Source organism: Populus alba, chromosome 17 (genome assembly GCF_005239225.2).
Source record: "Populus alba chromosome 17, ASM523922v2, whole genome shotgun sequence".
Lineage (NCBI taxonomy): Eukaryota > Viridiplantae > Streptophyta > Magnoliopsida > Malpighiales > Salicaceae > Populus > Populus alba.
The window spans coordinates 4,429,590-4,451,756 of record NC_133300.1 but is presented as its reverse complement, the minus strand read 5'-3'; the positions used below and the strand labels follow the sequence as shown (position 1 = coordinate 4,451,756).

Here is a 22,167-nt window from a genome sequence, read left to right as displayed (position 1 = left end):
TATTTATATATGTAGGGCAGAATACAGTAGTAACCATAGGGATTACAACATTGGATTAATCCTACATTACATTAATATCCTATGTATAGATATACATGATATACATTCTATAATATGCCCCCTCAAGCTGAGGGTGGAGGATCGACCCGAAGCTTGAACTTGAAAGCAGAAAAGGACGCAGCGGAAAGTGGTTTGGTGAAGACATCAGCAAGTTGATCCTGAGAGGGGATAAACCGAATTTGAATTTCTTTCTTTTCTACCCGGTCACGGACAAAATGATAGTCTACCTCAACATGCTTAGTACGAGCATGAAAGATAGGATTTGCCGAGAGATAAGTAGCACCAAGATTATCACACCAAATAGTAGGAGCCGAGATGGAGGGAACCTGAAGATCTCTTAACAAATATTGAAGCCAGATGACCTCAGCAGTACCATCTGCTAAGGCTTTATACTCAGCCTTAGTGGAAGAGCGAGCAACTGTACGTTGCTTGCCGGATTTCCATGAAATCGGTGTTTGACCAAAGAAAACAAGATAACCACCCGTAGACTTGCGATCATCAATACTCCCAGCCCAATCAGCATCTGTAAAACCATGAAGAGCAAAGGAGGTACCTCGAGTGATATGAAAACCATAAGAAGTCGTTCCTTTGAGATAGCGGAGTATGCGTTTAACAGCAGCCCAATGGAAATCTGTAGGAGCATGCATGTACTGACAGACTCTGTTAACAGCAAAACAGATATCTGGGCGAGTGAATGTAAGATACTGGAGAGCACCCATAATTTGACGAAAACAAGTGGGATCAGAAAATGGATGATCCGGCTGTAGAGCAAGTTTAGAGGGAGAAACTGGAGTGTCAACCGATTTGCAGGAAGTCATACCAGCCCGAGTGAGGATGTCAAGAATATATTTTTGTTGGCGCAACATCAGACCCATACCTGTAGACTGAACTTCAATACCTAGAAAGTAGTGAACATCACCTAAGTCACGTAGCTTGAATTCAGAGCTTAGTAACTGGACTAGATGATGAAGCATGGCAGAGTTGCTGCCTGTAAGCAGAATATCATCAACATAGACGAGAAGATAGAAGATATTAGTGCCATCAGATAAGATAAACAGGGAAGTGTCAACCTTGGAGGCAAGGAAACCAATAGAGAGTAAAAAATCACTCAGACGAGTGTACCATGCCCTTGGTGCCTGTTTTAAACCATATAGTGACTTGTGCAACCTGCACACATGAGATGGAAGAGTAGAATCAATAAAACCTGGAGGTTGTTTCATGTAGACCTCTTCAGTAAGAACACCATTGAGAAAGGCATTATGAATATCAAGCTGATGGATCTTCTAATTGCGGGAAACTACAATGGAAAAGACTAATCTGACGGTGGCCTGCTTAATAACTGGGCTAAAAGTTTCAGAATAATCAATGTCTTCCTGTTGAGTAAAGCCTCTAGCAACTAGACGGGCTTTATAACGTTCGATGCTGCCATCAATACGACGTTTGATACGATATACCCATCGGCTTCCCACAACATTCATCGATGGATGAAAGGGCACTGGAGACCAAGTATGATTGGATCGTAAAGCCTTGATCTCATCACACATGGCATCATGCCAAGCCACATACTTATCTGCATCAGAGAAGGCAACAGGTTTAGAGGAAGGAGAGAGCAATACCCGAGAAATAGCTGCATTAGCGGCAGCAGAGGACACCATATTGGCATTTTTGGGCTGCCGTGATTGAAGGATCATAGGGTGTCGGCTGAGAACTGGCTGTGACACAGGTGAAGGAGGCATGACAGAGGTGTCATGATGCATGCGGATAGGCAGAAGCCGAATTGGTGGCAGAATAAAGAGGAGCTGAAGACGAGCCAGAGGATCTCCCACTATGCACAAGGACTTCGTGCTGGAGAACAGGAAACACTGAGCTGCAATCTGTAGCTGCAACAGTATGGTTAGATAAAGATGCATGGGGTGAGCGACAAGGGAAATATGGGGGTTGTGGTGTTTGAGGCGGCAGTAAGGGCAGGGCAGAGGCAGAGGAGGGTGGGGATGGATTTTGAGCTGTAAACAGTGGTGAGGGGTTGAGATTTGGGAGGATGGTAATAGGGGATGGTGTATGGGTTTGAGAGGGAACTTGTGCAATCTGTTCAGATTTATCAAACGGAAAAACATTTTCATGAAAACGAACATGACGGGAGATATACATGCGATGAGATTCAATATCAAAACATCGATAACCAAGGTGAGAGGGACTGTAGCAAAAAAATATACAAGCAGAAGACCGAAAATCTAATTTGTGATTATTATAGGGACGCAAGAAAGGAAAACATAGACATCCAAAAGTACGTAAAAATTGATAATCAGGAGACCGTTGAAACAAATAATCAAAAGGAGATAGATTATCAAGAACAGGAGTAGGCATACGATTAATGAGATAAACCGAAGTATCAAATCCATAATTCCAAAAACGAAAAGGAGCTTTACATTGACCTAGAAGAGTAAGACCGGTTTCCACAATATGCCTATGACGTCTTTCTACCATTCCATTTTGTTCGTGAGTATGTGGACATATCAGACGATGATGAATACCAACAGTTTGGAAGAAAGTGGAGAGTTTGCGATATTCACCGCCCCAATCAGTTTGAACAGATTTTATTTTTAAAGAAAACTGACGTTCGACAAGAGTTTGAAATTGATGAAAGACAGAATAAACATCAGATTTTGCAACAAGTGGATAATACCATATATATTTTGTGTGCGCATCAACAAATATAACAAAATAACGATAACCATCCGAAGAAAAAAGGGGAGCAGGACCCCACACATCACTAAAAATTAATTCAAGCGGAGCAGAAGTTTTGTGACCAGTAGGTCGTAAAGACAAACGTGACGATTTTCCTAAGGGACAACTTTGGCATTGAAAATTAAGACTTCTGTTGTTACAAATGATCTTATTTTTCGAGACTAAAAATTTAAAAATGCGGGAGGTAGGATGACCTAGGCGACGATGCCACAAATCAGCAGAGGCAGAGGTGCAAGGTGACCAATAGGCTTGAGGAGTTGACAGGACGGAAGACCTGAACTTGGACAAAGTATAGAGACCATCTTTACTCTGATCTGAGAGAAGGACTTCATTGGTGTTGAGATCCTTGACATAAAACGGAAAAGGGTGAAATTCAAAATAAACATTATTATCAAGACAAAATTTCTGAACAGAAAGCAGAGGTTTCGTGATTGCAGGAACATGTAGAACATTAGATAAAGTGAATGAATGATGTGGGTTATATATTTTTGTATGGCCAATATTAGATATGGAAAGTCCCTTACCATCACCAACATGCAAATTATCATTACCATTGTATGGTTCTGAAGCAGTCAAGGTTGCAAGGTCGGGTGTGACGTGTTGGTTTGCACCGGTGTCCGGAAACCATTCAGTAGCAGAGGCAGAATTATTGAATGCCAAATTGGCACTGTGTTGCGGTCCATGGCTGCGTTGCTGAAGTTGGGAACACTGAGGAGTAGTGTGTCCAAAGTTGTTGCATAGCTGGCAGCGGGAATTTGATCCTCGGCGCTGCCAATTTCCTTGCCAGCTGTTGTGCCTATTTTCGGTGCCATATTGAGGAGCAGAATTGTAATTGGTTTGAGAGTTATGAAAATCAGACCTGTAGGAATTATTTCGGGCGCCTCTGTGAGCGGTAGAAGGAGAACGCCAGCTGCCATAGGAACGCCCCCTATGTCGACCAAACTGAGCAGAATTGTAGCGTTGAGACAGTAGTGCTGAAGGTGGCGTGGGCAACAATGGTTGGTTAGGCAGCAATGGTGCGTGAATGGCAGCAGATCCCATAGACAAATGAGAGGTTTTATGAATAAATTCATGAGTTAGCAGATGACTAAGCAAATCTGCATATGGTAGAGGATCCGCCCTTGTAATAAGACTTGTTACTAAGTCCTTAAATTCTCCGCGAAGGCCACAAAATACATAGAGATTAAAATCGGTTAGCGAGATAGGCCGGCCAGCAGCTGCTAGCTCATCAAATAAAGTCTTAGTTTTTTGCAAAAATTGAGTTACCGAATCATCACCTTGTCGAAGTTCTTGAAGGGAACCATGTAATTGCATAATACGGGAATTGGATGTAGAGGCTAGAGCTTGCTCAAGTGTGAGCCAGACAGAACATGAGGTTGGACAATCAACAACAAAATGAAGAACTTCCATGGACAGCGAAGAGAGCAAGGCACTTAGAATTAATTGATCCTGTTGTTTCCAACGAAGAAAGGATTGAGATACCTGAAGAGTAGCACCATCGGCAGCAGGAATATGTGGAGAGGGGCAGGAGTTTGAACCATCAACAAAGCTGAAAACTCCTTGGCCTAAGAGGTATGGTTTCATCTGCATTCGCCAATACAAATAATTGGTATTCGTTAATTTCAGAGAGATGACCTGATGAGTGTGTGAGAGGGACACAATTGCCACGGCAGAGGCTGCTGTAATTTCAGCAGACGAAGATGGCAGCAGAGGAGCATTGTCCGGATTGAGCAGAGGAGCATTGTCCGAATTGAGAAGAGCATGGCCAATATTAGTGTGCTGTGGCCACTGCATAATTGAGGCTGAAGAAGAGAGTTGTCCTGCGGCTGAAGAAGAAAATTGCAACGAAGGAGGTGGGACAAGAGGTGCTGCTGCAGAGGAGGGGAAGGCTGCCGGCTGAGAAGAATCCATTGCAAAGGAGGAGAAGTGTTTTAATTTATTTTGGCTCTGATACCAAGTTGAGAATAACTGAATGTCTTGGGTTTGGCCTTAGCCAACCTTTCCTATTTATATATGTAGGGCAGAATACAGTAGTAACCATAGGGATTACAACATTGGATTAATCCTACATTACATTAATATCCTATGTATAGATATACATGATATACATTCTATAATAATATTAATTATATTTTTTATTTTTAAAATATTATTTTTAATATTAGTATATTAAAATAATTTAAAAATATTTAAAATATATTAATTTGAAGTCATGTATATGAACTTTCTAATACTATTATTGAGAACTTATGGATGACATGTAGTATAGTATTTGGTTGAACTTCGGGAGCTCATTGTCAAGGCTAGACATGGCTGGTAGGGATTAGCATCCATAGAAGAAGAAGAGAAGGGAGTAAATTTTTCATCCACAATAAACTTATCATTTTACCCTTCACAATTTAAATCTTATAACTTGTTTTTAAGGGTAATATGGTTTTTTCATCAAGATATTTTTACTATTACAAGATTGAATATAAGTGGAGAATTCTTTTAACCTTTTATTTGCTTAGCATAATGTCTAAAATATCTTTAAAAGTTGAATTTTCTTAACTGCATGAATATATTTGGCTTTTTTCTTCTTCTTTTTTAGCATAGTATATTTACTAAATATTTTTTGAATAAAAAAATCTATAGCAATGATTGAAGGGCTTTTTGGTTCTTTTGTTTTTTTTTTTTTTTTTTTTTTTGTTAATATTGTATGGGGTTAGGAACGTTTGTGTATTTATATAAATTAAATTAATTTAAAAATAAAAAAACTATTGGTATATACAACCCACGTGACTGGATGTGAAAGGCGTCTGTATCTTTTAAACGACAAGTACGACTTTTCCCAGATGCCAAAATATGCTTACTGTTGTCTCTTTCAAAGAATAACGTGGAGGTTTGGTGGTGGTTGGATTCTCCCTTTCTTTCAATATCTTCCCCTTGCAACGCACGCTAGTCTAGCCAAAATTAAGAGAAGTCCTGGTTTCATGAAATTAATGGTGCATCCTTGTTTTGAAAAACAAACAGAATCTCGAAACTTCTCGATAAGGTTGGCAATTTTTAGGAATCAGAAGGCTTTCAATGCAAGCTTTGTATAATAATACCCTTTAGGTTTTTTTTTCATGGATGCATGGCATTCATTTGGTGCCTCCAAAGACCCTGTTTCCTGGTGAGCCTTACATAGTTACATAATCATGATGCCATATAATTTCCTTGTTAAATCCAGTATTTTGCTTATATATTAAATTTCTGTTGTCAGCTATCAAGTGGGGAAACCATCAACTGAACTTCCCAAGGCACAAAAAGAGGCGAGGGGCCCAAAGGCCTCGGAGTTGACATCACACTTGTGGTTTTACCCCAAACCACATTAATTTTACCTCAAAACGATGTCATTTTACTGCCCTAATGCAACAAGAAATTTTTATATTAATACTGTAGTTGTAGTTTAAATCACATTGAAATGGTCTAAACAAAACACAGATATGGTAGAGCGTGCATGGTACTTCAAAGCAATGAAACATGGAATTTGCTTCTCTTTGTTACATACAAGCTGGTTGTCTTTGTCCAGTATTTGTGCTTCCTTTCACTGTTTACACTTAACATTCTATCTTCTTTGCTGCAGGATGTTGTATGACAAACGATTTAGTGCCTTCCATTATCCTGTCACCGACGAGGATGCTCCAAACTATCGCTCTATAATCCAGAACCCTATGGACATGGCTACCATGCTGCAGCGTGTTGACTCTGGTCAATATATCACATGCTCAGGATTCCTACAAGACATTGATCTCATTGTGACCAATGCAAAGGTGTGTTTTGTTCCTAGCTTCATTTAATTATATTTCTAGGTTCTCCTTTCTTTGGATAATTGAGCACCACTAAAACTTTGGTCAGTGCATCTATTTCATGCTTAAATTTGGCGTGCATGTTTCTACTATAGGTGTACAATGGAGATGATTACAATGGAGCTAGGATTGTCAGTAGAGGATATGAGCTTCGGGATGCAGCAAGTTTCCAAGCCTTTTGGTTTTCCATGATTTTTCCTCTCATTTTGTCCCATCACCTGAAGCATCATTTGATGAATCCCTTTTCATAATATTTTACAGGTGCATGGAATGTTGTCACAGATGGATCCTGCGCTTGTCACATACTGTGACAAGTTGCTGCTCAAGGGGGTCCTGTACAAATACCAGATGATTTAGGGGGATCTATTTTCCCTTCAACCCCAGTTGTGCAGCTTGGAACAGTTACTAGAACAAGTGCGAGGCTACGCAATGTCCAGCCTGATGTTAATCTGGATCAAAGCTACGAGGCCTTGAAAAGGCAGAAGAAAAATGCTGATGCTACCCATGCTGGTGTGTTCATTGGTGATGCTATATGCTTTGTCCTTCTGATATTGCTTTTTGTTTTTCCCACCTATCTGAATGATGTCTTGAAACATGTAAAGTTGCAAGACACATTTTACATGTTCAATTTTGGTGCGGATACTGATGTAATAGATCAGTAGCAAGTAAAACTAATCTCAGCCACCCACTTCTTGTATAATAGACATGACCTGTTTGTAGTTCATGTTTTCAAATTTCCTTTCCCTGTTAGAAAAACCTCTCGTAAATATTGATAACTAAATCCTGTAGCCAGAAATCTCAATTTTTCTATTCAATATATGAAATTGATCTCACAGCCCGTATTCCAAACTAGCATTCTCTTCTGCTTGTGCCCTTTATCTCACGTTTTTAACTCCTAATTTTCCTAGATTTGTTATATGTAATGTTATTCTTTGTCTGAACTCTTTAATTTGCCATATGATCACTCTTCAGACACAAGTCTCTGATCATTTTATACTTTCCATGAAAAACAGCTTCAACAGCAGAAGATAAATCACGGCATCAGGATTCAGTGCAGGAAAAGCCGCCGGAGGAAGCCGGGGCAGATGATATGAATCCAGACAGACCCGAGTCCTCTTCAGCCGATGACAGTCGACATGAAACTTCAGGAGGAGAAGCTTCTGGTCACACCGAAGGGAGTGGATCCCAAGATGTTACAATGTCAGAAGCCGAAGGATCAAGCCACGTGGATCACATCAAGCGGCTTTTCGTGGAGCGCACTGAAAATTATGGCATTCCACTGCTTGAAAGGCTCTACACTCGTATAATGAAGGGAATCTTCGAAACCAAGGACAAAGGAGTCGAAGATGATGTCCCCAGATACTCAATTTTGAGGTTTTTGTTGAAATTTGCAGAGAACACTGCAAACTTCCGAACTCGATACCTTTTTCCCTTAAAACAGAGGATAAAAAAAATGAAATTTGAATACCTTTTTTCCCTTAAATATATTTATATGCAAACTAACTTATTTATAAAAAAATATTTTTGCTCATAATCTTTTTAAGATTCGAAATTTGAATAATATTGTGAAGAGTATATTTACATGGTAATTGAGTTAAATTTTTAAAGGTTACTTCACCACAACATCAAGATTAGGTTCCAATAGCTTTGCCCACACTATGTAATTATGTGAGGATCTTGATTTCATTTCTTTCCCATAAATTTTAGAATATTCCAGGAGTAACTGCTAATATTTATTTAATAAAAAGATAAACATAAAAAAAAAAAAAAGAGAAACATGAAAAGAAGAGAGAAACACAAGAGAAATAAAAATAAAAATAAAATATTTTTGAGTTTAGATATAAATATTTTTATAATTTTTTATAAGTTTGGATATGATTTTCTCTTTTATTATCTAGTTTTATTTTTAAAGTGGATCCATAAAATAAGTATTGGTGATGATTGTTAAATTTCTTTAAAATTTTCCCTTGATGTTTATGTTCTCACTTCATCTCTTATATATGTAACTCTTATATATGTAAGTGGGTTGCCTTTTGTAATTCTCTTTAAGACATCGTTTATTTTTATGGTAAAAAAAATGTTTTTTAAAAATTTTAAATTGTTTTTCTTTAAATTAGTTTTTTAAAATGTCTCTAGATCATTTTGATATATTAATATTAAAAATAAATTTTAAAAATAAAAAATATATATATTTTTTGAAGCATTTCTAAATGAAAAACATTTTGAAAAGAAACTGCTATTACAATACCAAACACTATTTAAGAGTGAGTTCATTTTTTGTGCTTTTCCCTTAGGATAATTATTAATGATTAAAATATAAAATGACAAGGTACTAAAGTGAAATATTTCTTTCAAAATTAGGACTGTTGTAAGTTATCAATATTACAAATGAAAATATCTGTACAAAATAAAAAAAAAATTATAACTTGCAAAAGCCATGATTGGATTGAAATTTGAATTAAGGTCTACTTTCTTTGACTCTATTTGACCTTTAACTTAAAATAATATTGGTTACTTTAAAGTTTTTATGCATATATTAATCAAATCCAAACCCTAATAATGTCTTTAAGTTCAGTTGTTATGATTTTTATTTTTTGAAACTTCTAAATACAAAATGGCTTAAATCTTGTCAAAGATTCAATATCTTTCACAAGAATTAATGTTGATCGAAATTTTCACCATAACTCCTACCAAATATTTTATACAATCCAGGTGCGTATGCAAATATGCCTATAAAAGAAGAGGTCGTAGAACAAAAGGGAAAGGAAAAACATAAGAGAAAATAGAGATAAACAAATAGGAAGAAAAGAAGAAGAGAGAAGAAAAAAAAAACTTAGGATCATTCTTTTGTGTTTAATACTAAGTCTTGAATGCCTTAATATGCTCTTGATTTCTTTTTTCCTACCATTTCATTGCATAAAACCTTGGCTTAAGGGATGCTAAAGGTGGCAGCAAAGAGGCAGGAACACTTTCTGTTAATCAAAAGATAGCCTCTTATTTTAGGTAGTTGGTCTAACCATTTAAAATGAAAGTGGCTAGATTTTGAAGCACATTCTACTAAAAATTGATTGTTGTTTTTAGTTGGTACCTTTTAGGATTGTAAATCAATGCACTTTTTCTGAGTTTTTATATTGTTTTGTTGTTTTTTCTTTACCATAATCATGTTCCTTACCAATAGTAGGGTTTATAGGGATAAAAAGGACACATATTAGAGGCTAAGATAGGCTTTTCTAGGTACATTTCACATCTATGGTTTTTGGGCAACCTGTTTCTAGGCTTAAAGTAGATTCATCCATTGAATCTTGTCTTTGGTGCTAGTTTCAAGGCTTGATTGGTTTAGTTTTTGGTTCAGGTAGGTCTGTCCATCATCTTTGATAAGTAATCTAGGTGTTTCTCACATCAATAACAAGTTTAATTGATTTAAATTTTAGAGTTTTAGTTTTAAACTGAAACCCCTTTGTAGCAAAATTATGCAATTTTATTGATCATTAAAAAAATGAACCTTTGATTCTTGATCTATAGAGGATTACAAACAGAAACATCCCCTCCTTTACTCGAAGTCTACTCTAGATTGAGAACCATATTTTGTGAGAAGAAGAAGAACATTCATCTGTTTTGTTTAATCTTTTATATTTTATCCATTTTTTTGAAAAACATTTTGAGTTTTTTGTGTTTTTTCCACTTTTGGTCTTTTTGGTTTTTGTTTTCTTTTCTTCAATTTGTTTCTAAGTTGATTCGGCTGGGTCAACCCTAATCAAGTTAGCCCGATTGTTTCAACTCGATTGAGTCTACCTGAAGACCGAAATAATAATATAAAAAAAACATATAATAATAATATAAAAAAATCAACTTTTGCTTTGGTTTTTTTTAGTTTTTTTTTTCGTTTTTAGGTTGTGCATGTTTTTCTTTTAATTTCCTTTTAAACCTCTCTTTTTATTATTATTTTCAAGAAAACTACAAATAAAAAATGTTTTTTATGTGTTGCATACCGCCAAATCTCTAAAACAATATAACAAAAAAAATATATTGTTTAGTATTTCCATACAAAAAGAGCAAAAAAAAAAAAAAGTGTTTTGGCATGCATTTTAGGATTTAATAATCAATTTATTAAATCCATGAGAATTTAACCAATATTTCAATAAATCACCCTTTTTTAAATTCATGATAATTAATAGTTAAAAATCCTGGCATAGAAGGTTGGACCTACAAGTGAGGTTGATATTTAAAATGTTAGGAGCTGACCAAAAAATTCTTGGAGTTGTCCTAAATATTCACTAATTTTAATTGAGAGTATTTTTTACTGTAATATATATACAAATTACAAAGAACATTTTTTTTTTTCTAAGAATTTATTTGAGCACACAAGTCCATAATAAATTCTTAAAACACTGGATTTATTCATATAAGTAAATCTCAAATCCTAAACCATAGATAGATCACCGATCAAAAAATCATCAAAATATCTAAACCACATCAAACCATAAAGCAGCTTGCCTCAAGTAATTAGGGTGTACTAGAGGTGCTAATATTTTTCTTAGTCACAACTAATTTCTTACCTTTGAATCTTTGATAAGACCAGTATACCCGGATTTTATAGAGATCCTAAACCAAACAACTAGATAATGATTTCAACAACCTTTAACACCACGTGACAATGTACAACAAAATAATCATGTGTGCAAAAGATGAGCTGCTTTGTGAAAGAAAAGACAAGATAAATCTTCCACCACAAACATGGAAAATGAGAGAAGCATGTTTTCTGGATAGAGAAAAATGAATGGAAAATATTCTTTTAGATGTTCTTATGATAAAGTTTTGTGATAGATCATTTTTTTTCCTTCTTTTTTCAATTATAAAAAATGGTCTTTAAACACATTTTCTTTTTCTTTTTTTCTTATAAAATCAGAGTAATTTCTTATTACTTAATACACCTTGAGTTTTGTTTTTTTAATATCAAATCATACTTTTCGATTTTTGTTTTATTATTTCTATATGAGCATAATATCAAAGAAAAAAAATTACAATTATGTCTTCCTGTCCTTTCCGATTCATGTAATGGATAAAAAATAGGATAATTTTTCTAATGCTGGGAAAAAAAAGATTTTTATTATTTTATATGTACCAGGTATTTTACTAGACCAAGAAGGTGCCACGCGGGACATTGAAGATAAGATTGCTAAGCGTTGTCGCACGTGTGCGGCGTTGCGGCGAAAAAACATCCACCTTCAAATTTGGTATTATCTAAAAATGTGGCATGTGGGGAGACAAGGGATTCTTGTCTTTTATTAGTGGAAAAATAGAATGAGAGTCGCAACCTAATATTTTTGGTCACTAGGAACCCTAACTGGCCTCAGAAATCGGGTACGGGGACTGGTTGCGTAAAGGAAGGTATTAGCACCCCAAATACGCCCTACCTAAGGTAAGCTGCATTGTTTAATTGTCTGATAAAATCTAAGGTCTTGTCGTGTTTTCTAGTTGTTAGTCCGTCTATGATTTAAGAAAAAAAAAATCATCTTCAGTAAAAAGATCTTTATCTTATCGGGTATGACCTAATTGTTCTAACACCAACAAAAGAATTTTAATATCTGGAATACATCTTACGTATAAGATCATAACCCTAGATATTAAAGGAAAACAAAATAAGTTTTTTTTATATTTTTGAAATATTGGCCTAGTACTCGTGACTTTAATAAACTGGTTATTAAAGCCAAAATGCATGTTAATACAAATTTCTGAATCTTTGTTGTATAAAAATATGATATGATTTTTTTTTAATTATTTTTTGAAAAACTAGGCCGTATGCATGAAAACAAAAAAGACATATTTTTTATGATTTTGTCGAAAACCAGGTATTTTAATATCAAATTTGTATTTTTATAGTATAAAAATAAAAACCGGTAGTAATTAAAATGCAATAAAAAATTGCAGAACATCACAGAATTTTTGAAATAATTTTTTGATTTGTTTTGACTGGGCCCAGCCCGGCCCATGTGGCTGGGCTGTACCCAGCCAATGACCCCGCCGGTTTTAGGATGCACGCGTGTGTGCTGACTGTTCAAGTGAATTATAATTCACTTGAACAGTAAAAATGCAAAAGAAAATCGCATGCACAGAGATGAAAAACGCATACCTGGAAGTGGAAACGAAAGGGGCGAAGGTGATGGCGAAGGCGTGCTGGCTGGTCTCTTCTGTGCTTTCGCCTGTTTCAGTTCTTCTCCTCTGTTCCTTGTTTTCTTTTCTCTGTTTCTCTTGTTTTTTTTTTTTCTCGATGTTCTGCCCCTGTTCTTCTCTTCTTCAATTCGTTTTTCTCTGCTCTCTCGGTGCATTTTCTCTTCTCTCGCTGTCTTTTTTTTTTTTCTTTTCCCCTGCAGTTCCTCTCTGGTTTCCCCGTCCCTCTGCTTTTCCTTTCCTCTCTCGTTACTTTTCCTTCTCTGTTCTGCTCTTTACTCCTTGCTGTCTCCTCTTTTTTCACCACGGTCCTTCTCTCTGTTTTCCTCTTGCTGTCTCTGTTTTCCCCACTTGTTTCTCCTCTCTCTTTGTCTCGTCTTTCTCCTTTCCCCCCTCCGGTTCAGTCTTCTTCTGCTGCTTTTATAGGTCAGAGAAGGCTTTGTGCTGGTAACGGCTGGCTTAATAACGGTTTGCAGAGGGATGATAGCCATGAAACACGCCCCTTGATGGCTCCATTGCTAACGTCTCCTTCCATTATCGTCACCGATTCACAGCTGTCTGAAGACCATTAATGGTGGAAACGGCGCCGTTTGGGTTCTTCAAATTTGGCCCTTGAAGGTTTCGTTGTTTTATAATCAAACCCCCCGAACAAATTGTAATTGTGTCCCTTACTTTTAGTGCCTTTTCTGTTTTGGTCCTTGTTTTCGGATTGTTTCAATTAAATCCCTAATTGACACTCAAACTTCAATAATTATGCACTTAAGCACCTGATTTGACCAGATTAACTCTTCAAAATTATAATTGGACCTCATAACTTTAATTACTTCCAATAAAAGCCTAAATTGACTAAAAAAATCAATTTTCTTGCAATTAAACCCTTCATAAATTCAATTAAACCTTGAATAAAATTTAATTGAGTCTATAAACATCTTATTTTGGACTTTTCTTTCTCAACTTGAATTTTCTTTGTCAATAGGACTCTCATCAGTAGAAAATATAATGTCAAATTTTAATTCTTGTATTTCTGAACCTCCTCAACCAATTCCTAGTCATTTTATGGACGTTCCAACATCCTTTCTCACTCATGTTATTTTTTTTAATTTTTTTTTAATTTCTTCTGAATAATTTTTTTATATTTTCTTATTTTTTTGTATGGGAACCCAAAAATGGGTAAACAACAAGCGTGACAAAGATATTGAGACAATTTTGAAGGGTATTTTTCTTGTTTTTTTTGAGTCGCCGCATTTTCTATTTTTAAACTTGTCTCCTATTTTAGCAGCATGTTTATTTTTAATATATATATATATATATATAGTTTTAATTGTTGACAATAAAATAAATAATTTTAAGACTTAATATCATAATTTTGAATCTACGAAAAAATACTTGGCTTTTAATTAAATAAAATAATAGCTTGAATACCCTTTCTTCTTCTGCCTCTCTGAGTAGTTTGAAGTTGAAGATATTAAACAAACATCTTGGAAACTATGAAAAAAAATTCAAGAATATTGTCAATCAGAAAGAGACTAATTTATACCAGCGATGCTTTTGATGAAATTCAAACCCAATTCTTGGTGTGTCTGCTTCAGAAAAGATCCCACTTAGTCCTCCCTGTAAAAGAATGCCACATTGGATTTGCCACCAGCCATAATAATACCATGGAGCTTGACAGCTTGTGAGGTCATATAAGCTTATGGAAACTGTACTCTGGGAGAGAGAGAGAGAGAGAGGTAGAGAGAGAGAGAGAGAGAAACTGCTTTCACTCTAATTTTTTTGCATTGACAAGAAAATCCCGACTTTACATCTGCTACCTGCAAGATTTCTTTTTTTGGGTTCATTTTTCATTTTTCTTTTATCCTCTGTTTTAAGGGAAAAAGGTATCGAGTTCGGAAGTTTGCAGTGTTCTCTGCAAATTTCACCAAAAACCTCAAAATTGAGTATCTGGGGACATCATCTTCGACTCCTTTGTCCTTGGTTTCGAAGATTCCCTTCATTATACGAGTGTAGAGCCTTTCAAGCAGTGGAATGCCATAATTTTCAGTGCGCTCCACGAAAAGCCGCTTGATGTGATCCACGTGGCTTGAGACTTCGGCTTCTGACATTGTAACATCTTGGGATCCACTCCCTTCGGTATGACCAGAAGCTTCTCCTCCTGAAGTTTCATGTCGACTGTCATCGGCTGAAGAGGGCTCGGGTCTGTCTGGATTCATATCATCTGTCCCGGCTTCCTCTGGCGGCTTTGCCTGTACTGAATCCTGATGCCGTGATTTATCTTCTGCTGTTGAAGCTGTTTTTCATGAAAGTATAAAATGATCAGAGAGTTGTGTCCGAAGAGCGATCATATGGCAAATTAAAGAGTTCAGTCAAAGAATAACATTAAATATAACAAATCTAGGACAATTAGGAGCTAAAAACTTCAGATAAAGGGCACAAGCTGAAGAGAATGCTAGTTTGGAATACGGGCTGTGAGATAAAATTCATATATTGAATAGAAAAATTCAGATTTCTGGCTTCAGGATTTAGTTGTCAATATTTACGAGAGGTTTTTCTAACAAGGAAAGGAAATTTGAAAACATGAACTACAAACAGGTCATGTCTATTATACAAGAAGTCGGTGGCTGAGATTAGTTTTACTTGCTAATGATCTATTACATCAGTATCCGCACCAAAATTGAACATGTAAAATGTGTCTTGCAACTTGACATGTTTCAAGACATCATTCAGATAGGTGGGAAAAACAAACAGCAATATCAGAAGGACAAAGCATATAGCATTACCAATGAACACACCAGCTTGAGTAGCCTCAGCATTTTTCTTCTGCCTTTTCAAGGCCTCGTAGCTTTGATCCAGATTAACATCAGGCTGGACATTGCGTAGCCTGGCACTTGTTCTAGTAACTGTTCCAAGCTGCACAACTGGGGTTGAAGGGAAAATAGATCCCCCTAAATCATCTGGTATTTGTACAGGACCCCCTTGAGCAGCAATCTTGTCACAGTATGTGACAAGCGCAGGATCCATATGTGACAACATTCCATGCACCTGTAAAATATCAGATGATTGAGGAAGGCTTTGAGAAAGAAAGCAAAAAAAAAGAGAAGAAGATTGAAAAAAAAAAAGAAAAAAAAAAGAAAAAGAAGTTGAAATTGCCTTCACTTAAAGACAAGTCAAAGATACAGGAAGGAGAACATCTATCAAGTCTATGAAGAGCAAAAGAAATTTCAATCAGAGAAACGCACAACAAAAGTCAATACCATAAAAAAAAATGACTAAGATATAAACTTGACTTTTGGTATCCATTATAAAGCCTATGATGTTATAAGATGATTGAGGTTGGTTAGTCCTCAAGGAAAGGTGGATTTGCATTATGACTTATGTTAAGAAAAGTCTGATTTTTGAGGTTGACAAGGTTATATGTCGTTTCCTCTACAAAGACAACAATAGAAAACGAGTTGATGAATAGTTGATGTTGATCCTGGGTCTTTGAAACCCTCAAACACCTTTTGAGCCTGTGAAATTCCTTTCTTTCATAGCCATGAACTATAGCCTGCATTATGTGCTTTTAAAAGCCCTTTTTAATCAAGCAAGCAATTTGAACCGATAAATGGCGCTCTCAAAACTTGAAGAGCTTTTCCATAAGGGTCGTGACTTCATGAATTAAGCTATTGGTTATTATGCATGCTGATAAAATAAGTGATAAGAAGAGAAACAACCTTTCTTGATAAAGCCTGAGTTTTGACTTGAGCATCTTGTTTTTTTGAAATTCACAAAAAAAAGGGTCACCTCATCATAGACCATCGAATGATATACCCAATATCAAGGATTCAAATTGATACAAAGAACCATGGAAAAAGCCATTTTAATCCTACATTAGGTCAATTTCTGTTTTCAAAATATATGACAATCAAAGGACTGTGTATTTCAAATAACGTGTGTTGGGTCTTTGATAAAAAATAAAAAAAGCTTGATTTTCAAAAGGTCTTTTCAAAAAAGGACATCTCTAATTTCATTTCAACAAACTAGACTTTGAATAGACATGATCTTTCAACTATAAGAGTTGATTTCAAAACAAGGAAGATTATCAAACATAGAAGAACATCGATTGAGTCTCTAAAATCCTTGATAGAAATGACATTGAATTCCTCGACACTCCTTGAAAAGTTGAGCAGCTGAGGGCAATATAGTGGACCCTGAAAAAGGAAAAACAAGCAATATTCAGATCAGCTATGGGGCAATGAAAGATGATTAAATGATGAATCAGTGAATTGAAGACAATGGTGTCCAAAGAAAGATAATCAATGAACGAGCACATTCAGATCATACTGAGGGCAATGTCATTCCAAAATAGTCCATGCTTTAGTGAACCCTATCGGCAATGGAGAAACAAGGATGTACCTGAAGGACACTTTCATGTCATCATCTTTTGAAACATGGCTAGCGATCAATGAGGATACATGAATGAATGTAATTGAATGGCGAAAAGATGCACACCACCAAGACTGACTGTGGAACAATGCCGCACTTGAAGGACAATCACATATTGTCATCCTTTGAAACATGGTTATCGACAGACGTTATCACACAACTGCATTGAATGAATGTCGGAAAGGCACCCACCTTGAAGATTGATTGTGGGACAATTTGTTTTGAAGCCAAATGAGCACTTCATCGCATGAGTATAGGTGATAAAAGCAGCATCATTGATGGGGCCGAGACATTTCTTTTCACAATCTGATTAGAACAGTTGAATGGAATCTATTGAGAAGAACACTAAGCATACAACCATGAGCCTTTGTACTACAAGCTACGAGATGCATGTTTGGATGACTGCATGATTTCCAAGAAGGCTGATGATAACATGTTCTTGAAGGTTACTGTTTCAACTGGATGCAAGTTCATGACTGATTGACAATTTTAATGGGCATTGGCACACATATTCAATCAAAGAACAATTCTTAGAAGAATCCAGGAGATAAGCTCATTCATGGAATCAAGCTACATCACACATGGGAGCAATAATCGTTGTGGACAGCCCAAGATGGGCACTACACTTACATTTGAGTGGGAGGCTAGCACACGAACAAGCCAGTGCATTGAAAGAATAAAGAAAGCTTTGAATAACAAACAAAGGCACTCGGTGAGGATGGAACATTGAAGAGGGGGGACCTATATTTCAAATCAGGTAAGGATGCATGCATGTCATCTAATGTTGAAGCATTGCATATATTTTTGGTTTGTCGCAGGAAAAATCCTCAATGTAGTCCAGCAAGATTGGGGACGAAGAAAGAATTATTGATTTGAAGAACAATGAAGAATCATGGTTTTGACCTTGGAACGAGAGGAAGATGAGATAAACCCTAACATTAAGGAAATCTCAAAGAAATAAGAAGATCGATGAAGAAGAGTCTTCAATTTAAACCCTATGATCTTGAAGAAGGAACATATTTTTTGGTTAAAGGAGATTACCGGAAGGAATCTCAGGTTAACCACAACATGAAGATTTTAGTTTTGGTTGAAGGGAGTCGCCAAATGGAATTCTAGGTTGACCTAGCTACACAAATATTTTGGCTCTGGTTAAAGGGGATGGGCGAAGGGATCTCAGTTTAGCCTAGCCATGAAGAGATTTTGGTTCCAGTTGAAGGGGATTGGCGAAGGGATCTTAGTTCAGCCTAACCACAAAGATTTTGGCTCTGGTAAAAGGGGATTGGCGAAGGGATCTCAGTTTAGCCTAGCCACGAAAAGACTTTGGTTATGGTTAAAAGGGATCTCAGTTTAGCCTAATTGCAAAGGATTTTGGTTCTAGTTAAAGGGGATCAGCGAAGGGATCTCAGTTGAGCCCAACCACATAAATTTTGGTTCCGGTTGAAGGAGATCGGCGAAGGGATCTCAGTTCAGCCCAACCACAAAGATTTTAGCTTTGGTTAAAGGAGATCGGCGAAGGGACCTCAGTTTAGCTTAGCCATGAAGAGATTTTGGTTATGGTTAAAGGGGATCGGCGAAGGGATCTTAGTTTAGCCTAACTGTAAAGGATTTTGGCTCTGTTTAAAGGGGATCGACAAAGGGATCTCAGTTTAGCCTAGCCACGAAGAGACTTTGGTTATGGTTAAAGGGGATCGGCAAAGGGATCTCAATTTAGCCTAACTACAAAGGATTATGGTTCTGGTTAAAAGGGATCGGCGAAGGGATCTCAGTTTATCCTAACCACACAGGATTTTGGCTCTGGTTAAAGCGGATCGATGAAGGGATCTCAGTTTAGCCTAGCCATGAAAAGACTTTGGTTATGGTTAAAGGGGATCGACGAAGGGATCTCAGTTTAGCCTAACTGTAAAGGATTATGGTTTTGGTTAAAGGGGATCGGTGAAGGGATCTTCGTTTATCTGAACCATACAGATTTTGGTTCTGGTTAAAGGAGATTGGCGAAGGGATCTCAGTTTATCCTAACCGCATAGGATTTTGGTTTTGGTTAAAGGGGATTGGCGAAAGGAATCTCAGTTTATCCTAACCGCACAGGATTTTGGTTCTGGTTAAAAGAGATTGGCGAAAGGCATCTCAGTTTATCCTAACCACACAGGATTTTTGTTTTGGTTAAAAGGGATCGGCGAAGGGATCTCAGTTCAGCCTATCCACGCAGATTTTGGTTCTAGTTAAAGGGGATCGGCGAAGGGATCTCAGTTTAGTTTAACCATACACATGATTTTGGTTCTGGTTAAAGGGGATCGGCGAAGGGATTTCAATTTAGCTTAACCACGCAGAATTTAGCTTTGGTTAAAGGGAATCACTAGATGGGATTTCAAGTTGACCGAGCTACACACCAATTTTTATTTTTGTTAGATCGCCAGATAGGATCTCAGGTAAACCCAATCAAAAGGGAAGGTCGTCTATGAAAATAGACCAGTGTGAGTGTGTGGGCAGGTTGCCCCTGAAAATAGACCAGTGTGAGTGTGTGGGCCAGTCGCCCCTGAAAATAGACCATTATGAGTATGTGTGGGCAGGTTGCCTGTGAAAATAGACCAGTGTGAGTGTGTGGGCAGGTCGCCCCTGAAAATAGACCACTTTGAGTATGTGTGGGCAGGTCGCCTGTGAAAATAGACCAGTGTGAGTGTGTGGGTCGGTCGCCTTTGAAAATAGACCACTTTGAGTACGTGAGGGCAGGTCGCCTGTGAAAATAGACCAATGTGAGTGTGTGGGCCCGTCGCCCCTGAAAATGGACCACTTTGAGTATGTGTGGGCAGGTCGCCCATGAAAATAGACCAGTGTGAGTGTGTGGGGACTAGTGTAAGTATGAGTGTGTGGGTAGGTCACCCAAGATAATGAAATCATTTTCCTTTTGTTTTCTTTACAAAGCTTACTATGCAAAATATTGAGGAGTTTTGCTTCGTAAGCATTGTAAAGAGAGGGCATTTGTTGTTACCCAATTTTGACCCACTTTTTTGATAAAATTTTCGGAAAATTCAAAAATAACGAAAAACAACAAAAATCCAAAAAAGTATGTTTTTAATAATTTGCATCGTTTTTAGCATTTTCAACGTCGTCTAAAAAAAATTTTAATTTTCAAAAGATTTTCGAACGCGTTCGACTTTTCACGCGTTATTTTTTAAATCATTAATTTTCCTCATTGAGTTGACATTGACATTGCTCATTTTCAAAAAATACAAAAAATTTACAAAAATCAAAATTTACAAAAAAAAGAAAAAGTTGAGGGATTAATTTTGAGGCCCGTGTAACATTTTACCTATAAATATAGGTCCAAAACTCAAAAACTAAGGGGGGACAATTTTGCAATTTGAGAGAGGCAACACAAAAAAAGAAGAAACCCTAAAAGCTTAGCTTTTCGTCTCCCTCATTGAAAGGGAGCCGCCAACCCCCCCTTCTAACTTTACCTTTTCTTCTCCCTCAACCAGCCGACCACCGATCTTCCCCACCCTCACCAGACAGACCCAACCATCTTCTTCCCTCATCAGGAGCCTCTCCCTCTCAGCCAAGACAACCCCCATCATCCAAAACCTTTCCTTCTCTCTCACCAGAATGACCCGAAACCACCACCCCCTCCTCCTCAACCACTCCAGCCGCCCAACCTTTAGGCAAACCAGCGGTGTCCACGCCTCAGCAGAGTCCCCATTTTCCCTTCTCTACATTGGTCGGTCCTCCCTCCTCACCAGATCCCATTGTCCCTCTCCACCGTCAGAAGTCCTCTGCCTGCCTCAACGCCGACCATAGGAGAAAGAGAGCAGAAAGGAGCTGAAGCTTAAGGCGGTCTCTTCACCCTGCTTAGTCCCCTGCCTCCTCATCGCTAGCCAAAGAAGAAAGAAGGGTTAGGGATCTACCCGATCCAGCAGGTAACCGACCACATGAGTCACCGGTGAGCCACGCAACACTCCACAGCAGATCCGCTACCCGAGGAAGAAGGAGAGAGAAGCAGATCCAAACAGATCTAAGAAGAGGAGAATCGACTGTGTTGTTGCATTTTTTGTTGTTTTGCAGGTCACGGCGTCGCCGGCGGTGCAGAAGGGAAGAGGAGAAAAGGCCATTTTCGGTCGGCTGCTTTTCACGGCTGCGCTTGAATCCACAAGCCGCCACTGTTCCTGCGAGTGCAGAAGGCCTTTTCTACCATTTTTTGGATTATTTTGTAATTTTCAAATTGTTTAATGTAATATTTGTGTAATTTTGAGTTTTTTTTATAATTTGTACTTTGTGTAAATGTGGATGTTAAAGAAAAAGAAAAGAAAAGGAAAGAAAAGAAAAGAAAGAGAAAAAAAAAAAAAAAGATGTTTGTGTGTGCTTGTATTTTTTTTATGTATGTTATTGAATCAAAAGGACAAAAAAAAATAAATTTAATGTTTTAGTTTATATGCACAAATATCTAAAGGACAAATAAAAATCATGTTGTATTTTCCATAAAAAAAAATATAAGAACATGTTTCTACATATATTCTGGAAATTAATAACTAATTTATCAAAGCCTTAGAATTGGGCTAAAATTTTATTTTTAAAATCACATCAAGTTTACGAAGCAGCTTACCTCAGGTAGGGTGCATTAGGAGTGTTAATACCTTCCATAACCACAATCAGTTCATTACCTGTGAATCTCTGACAAGACCAATATACCCGGGTTTCCTAGTAGCCCTTAATTAAATATTAGGTGGCAACTCCCAACGAATCAAAGCAAATGAGAAACAAAAAAGTCGTCAAGCTCGATGCCACACGGATTTTCTGACGTGCGATATTTATAATAAAATGAAATAAAAGTAATTTACAAAAACAATAAAGTTATTAAACACATTGAAGTCCATGACCCAGATTACAGGATAACTGATGTCGATCCAATCTGTCATTGTTTCAATATAAAAAATTATCGTTTTAAAGTTTT

The 22,167-nt window shown here is 37.0% G+C and overlaps 1 protein-coding gene and 1 non-coding gene across 4 annotated transcripts; one reads left to right on the top strand and one right to left on the bottom strand.

Moving 5' to 3' along the window:
* Positions 1–6,064: 6,064 nt before the first annotated feature.
* On the top strand, positions 6,065–7,986 carry LOC118038590 (uncharacterized). 2 transcript variants are annotated; one of them, XR_012168319.1, is made up of 3 exons: positions 6,065–6,599; positions 6,731–7,145; positions 7,649–7,986. It is a non-coding gene; the product is annotated as an uncharacterized protein (transcript). The 2 variants fall into 2 exon arrangements; XR_012168320.1 differs by having other exon boundaries at positions 6,731–7,157.
* Positions 7,987–14,560: 6,574 nt separating this feature from the next.
* Positions 14,561–15,836, bottom strand: LOC118038542 (ATPase family AAA domain-containing protein At1g05910). Of its 2 annotated transcripts, none has more exons than XM_035044920.1 (2): positions 15,581–15,836; positions 14,561–15,090 (listed from the first exon to the last, which is right to left on the bottom strand). In XM_035044920.1, exons 1-2 carry the CDS (start codon positions 15,831–15,833, stop codon positions 14,645–14,647), a joined length of 699 nt encoding a protein of 232 aa, XP_034900811.1. In that variant the 5' UTR covers positions 15,834–15,836; the 3' UTR covers positions 14,561–14,644. The 2 variants fall into 2 exon arrangements, with proteins under 2 accessions (XP_034900811.1, XP_034900812.1); XM_035044921.1 differs by having other exon boundaries at positions 15,593–15,836.
* Positions 15,837–22,167: the final 6,331 nt, after the last annotated feature.

Coding starts and splice junctions, on each gene's coding strand:
- LOC118038542 (XM_035044920.1), bottom strand. CDS start 15,833: ATGTTGTCACATATGGATCCTGCGCTTGTCACATACTGTGACAAGATT. Junction 15,091..15,580: donor TCAAGCTGGTGTGTTCATTG/GTAATGCTATAT, acceptor CATGAAAAACAG/CTTCAACAGCAGAAGATAAA.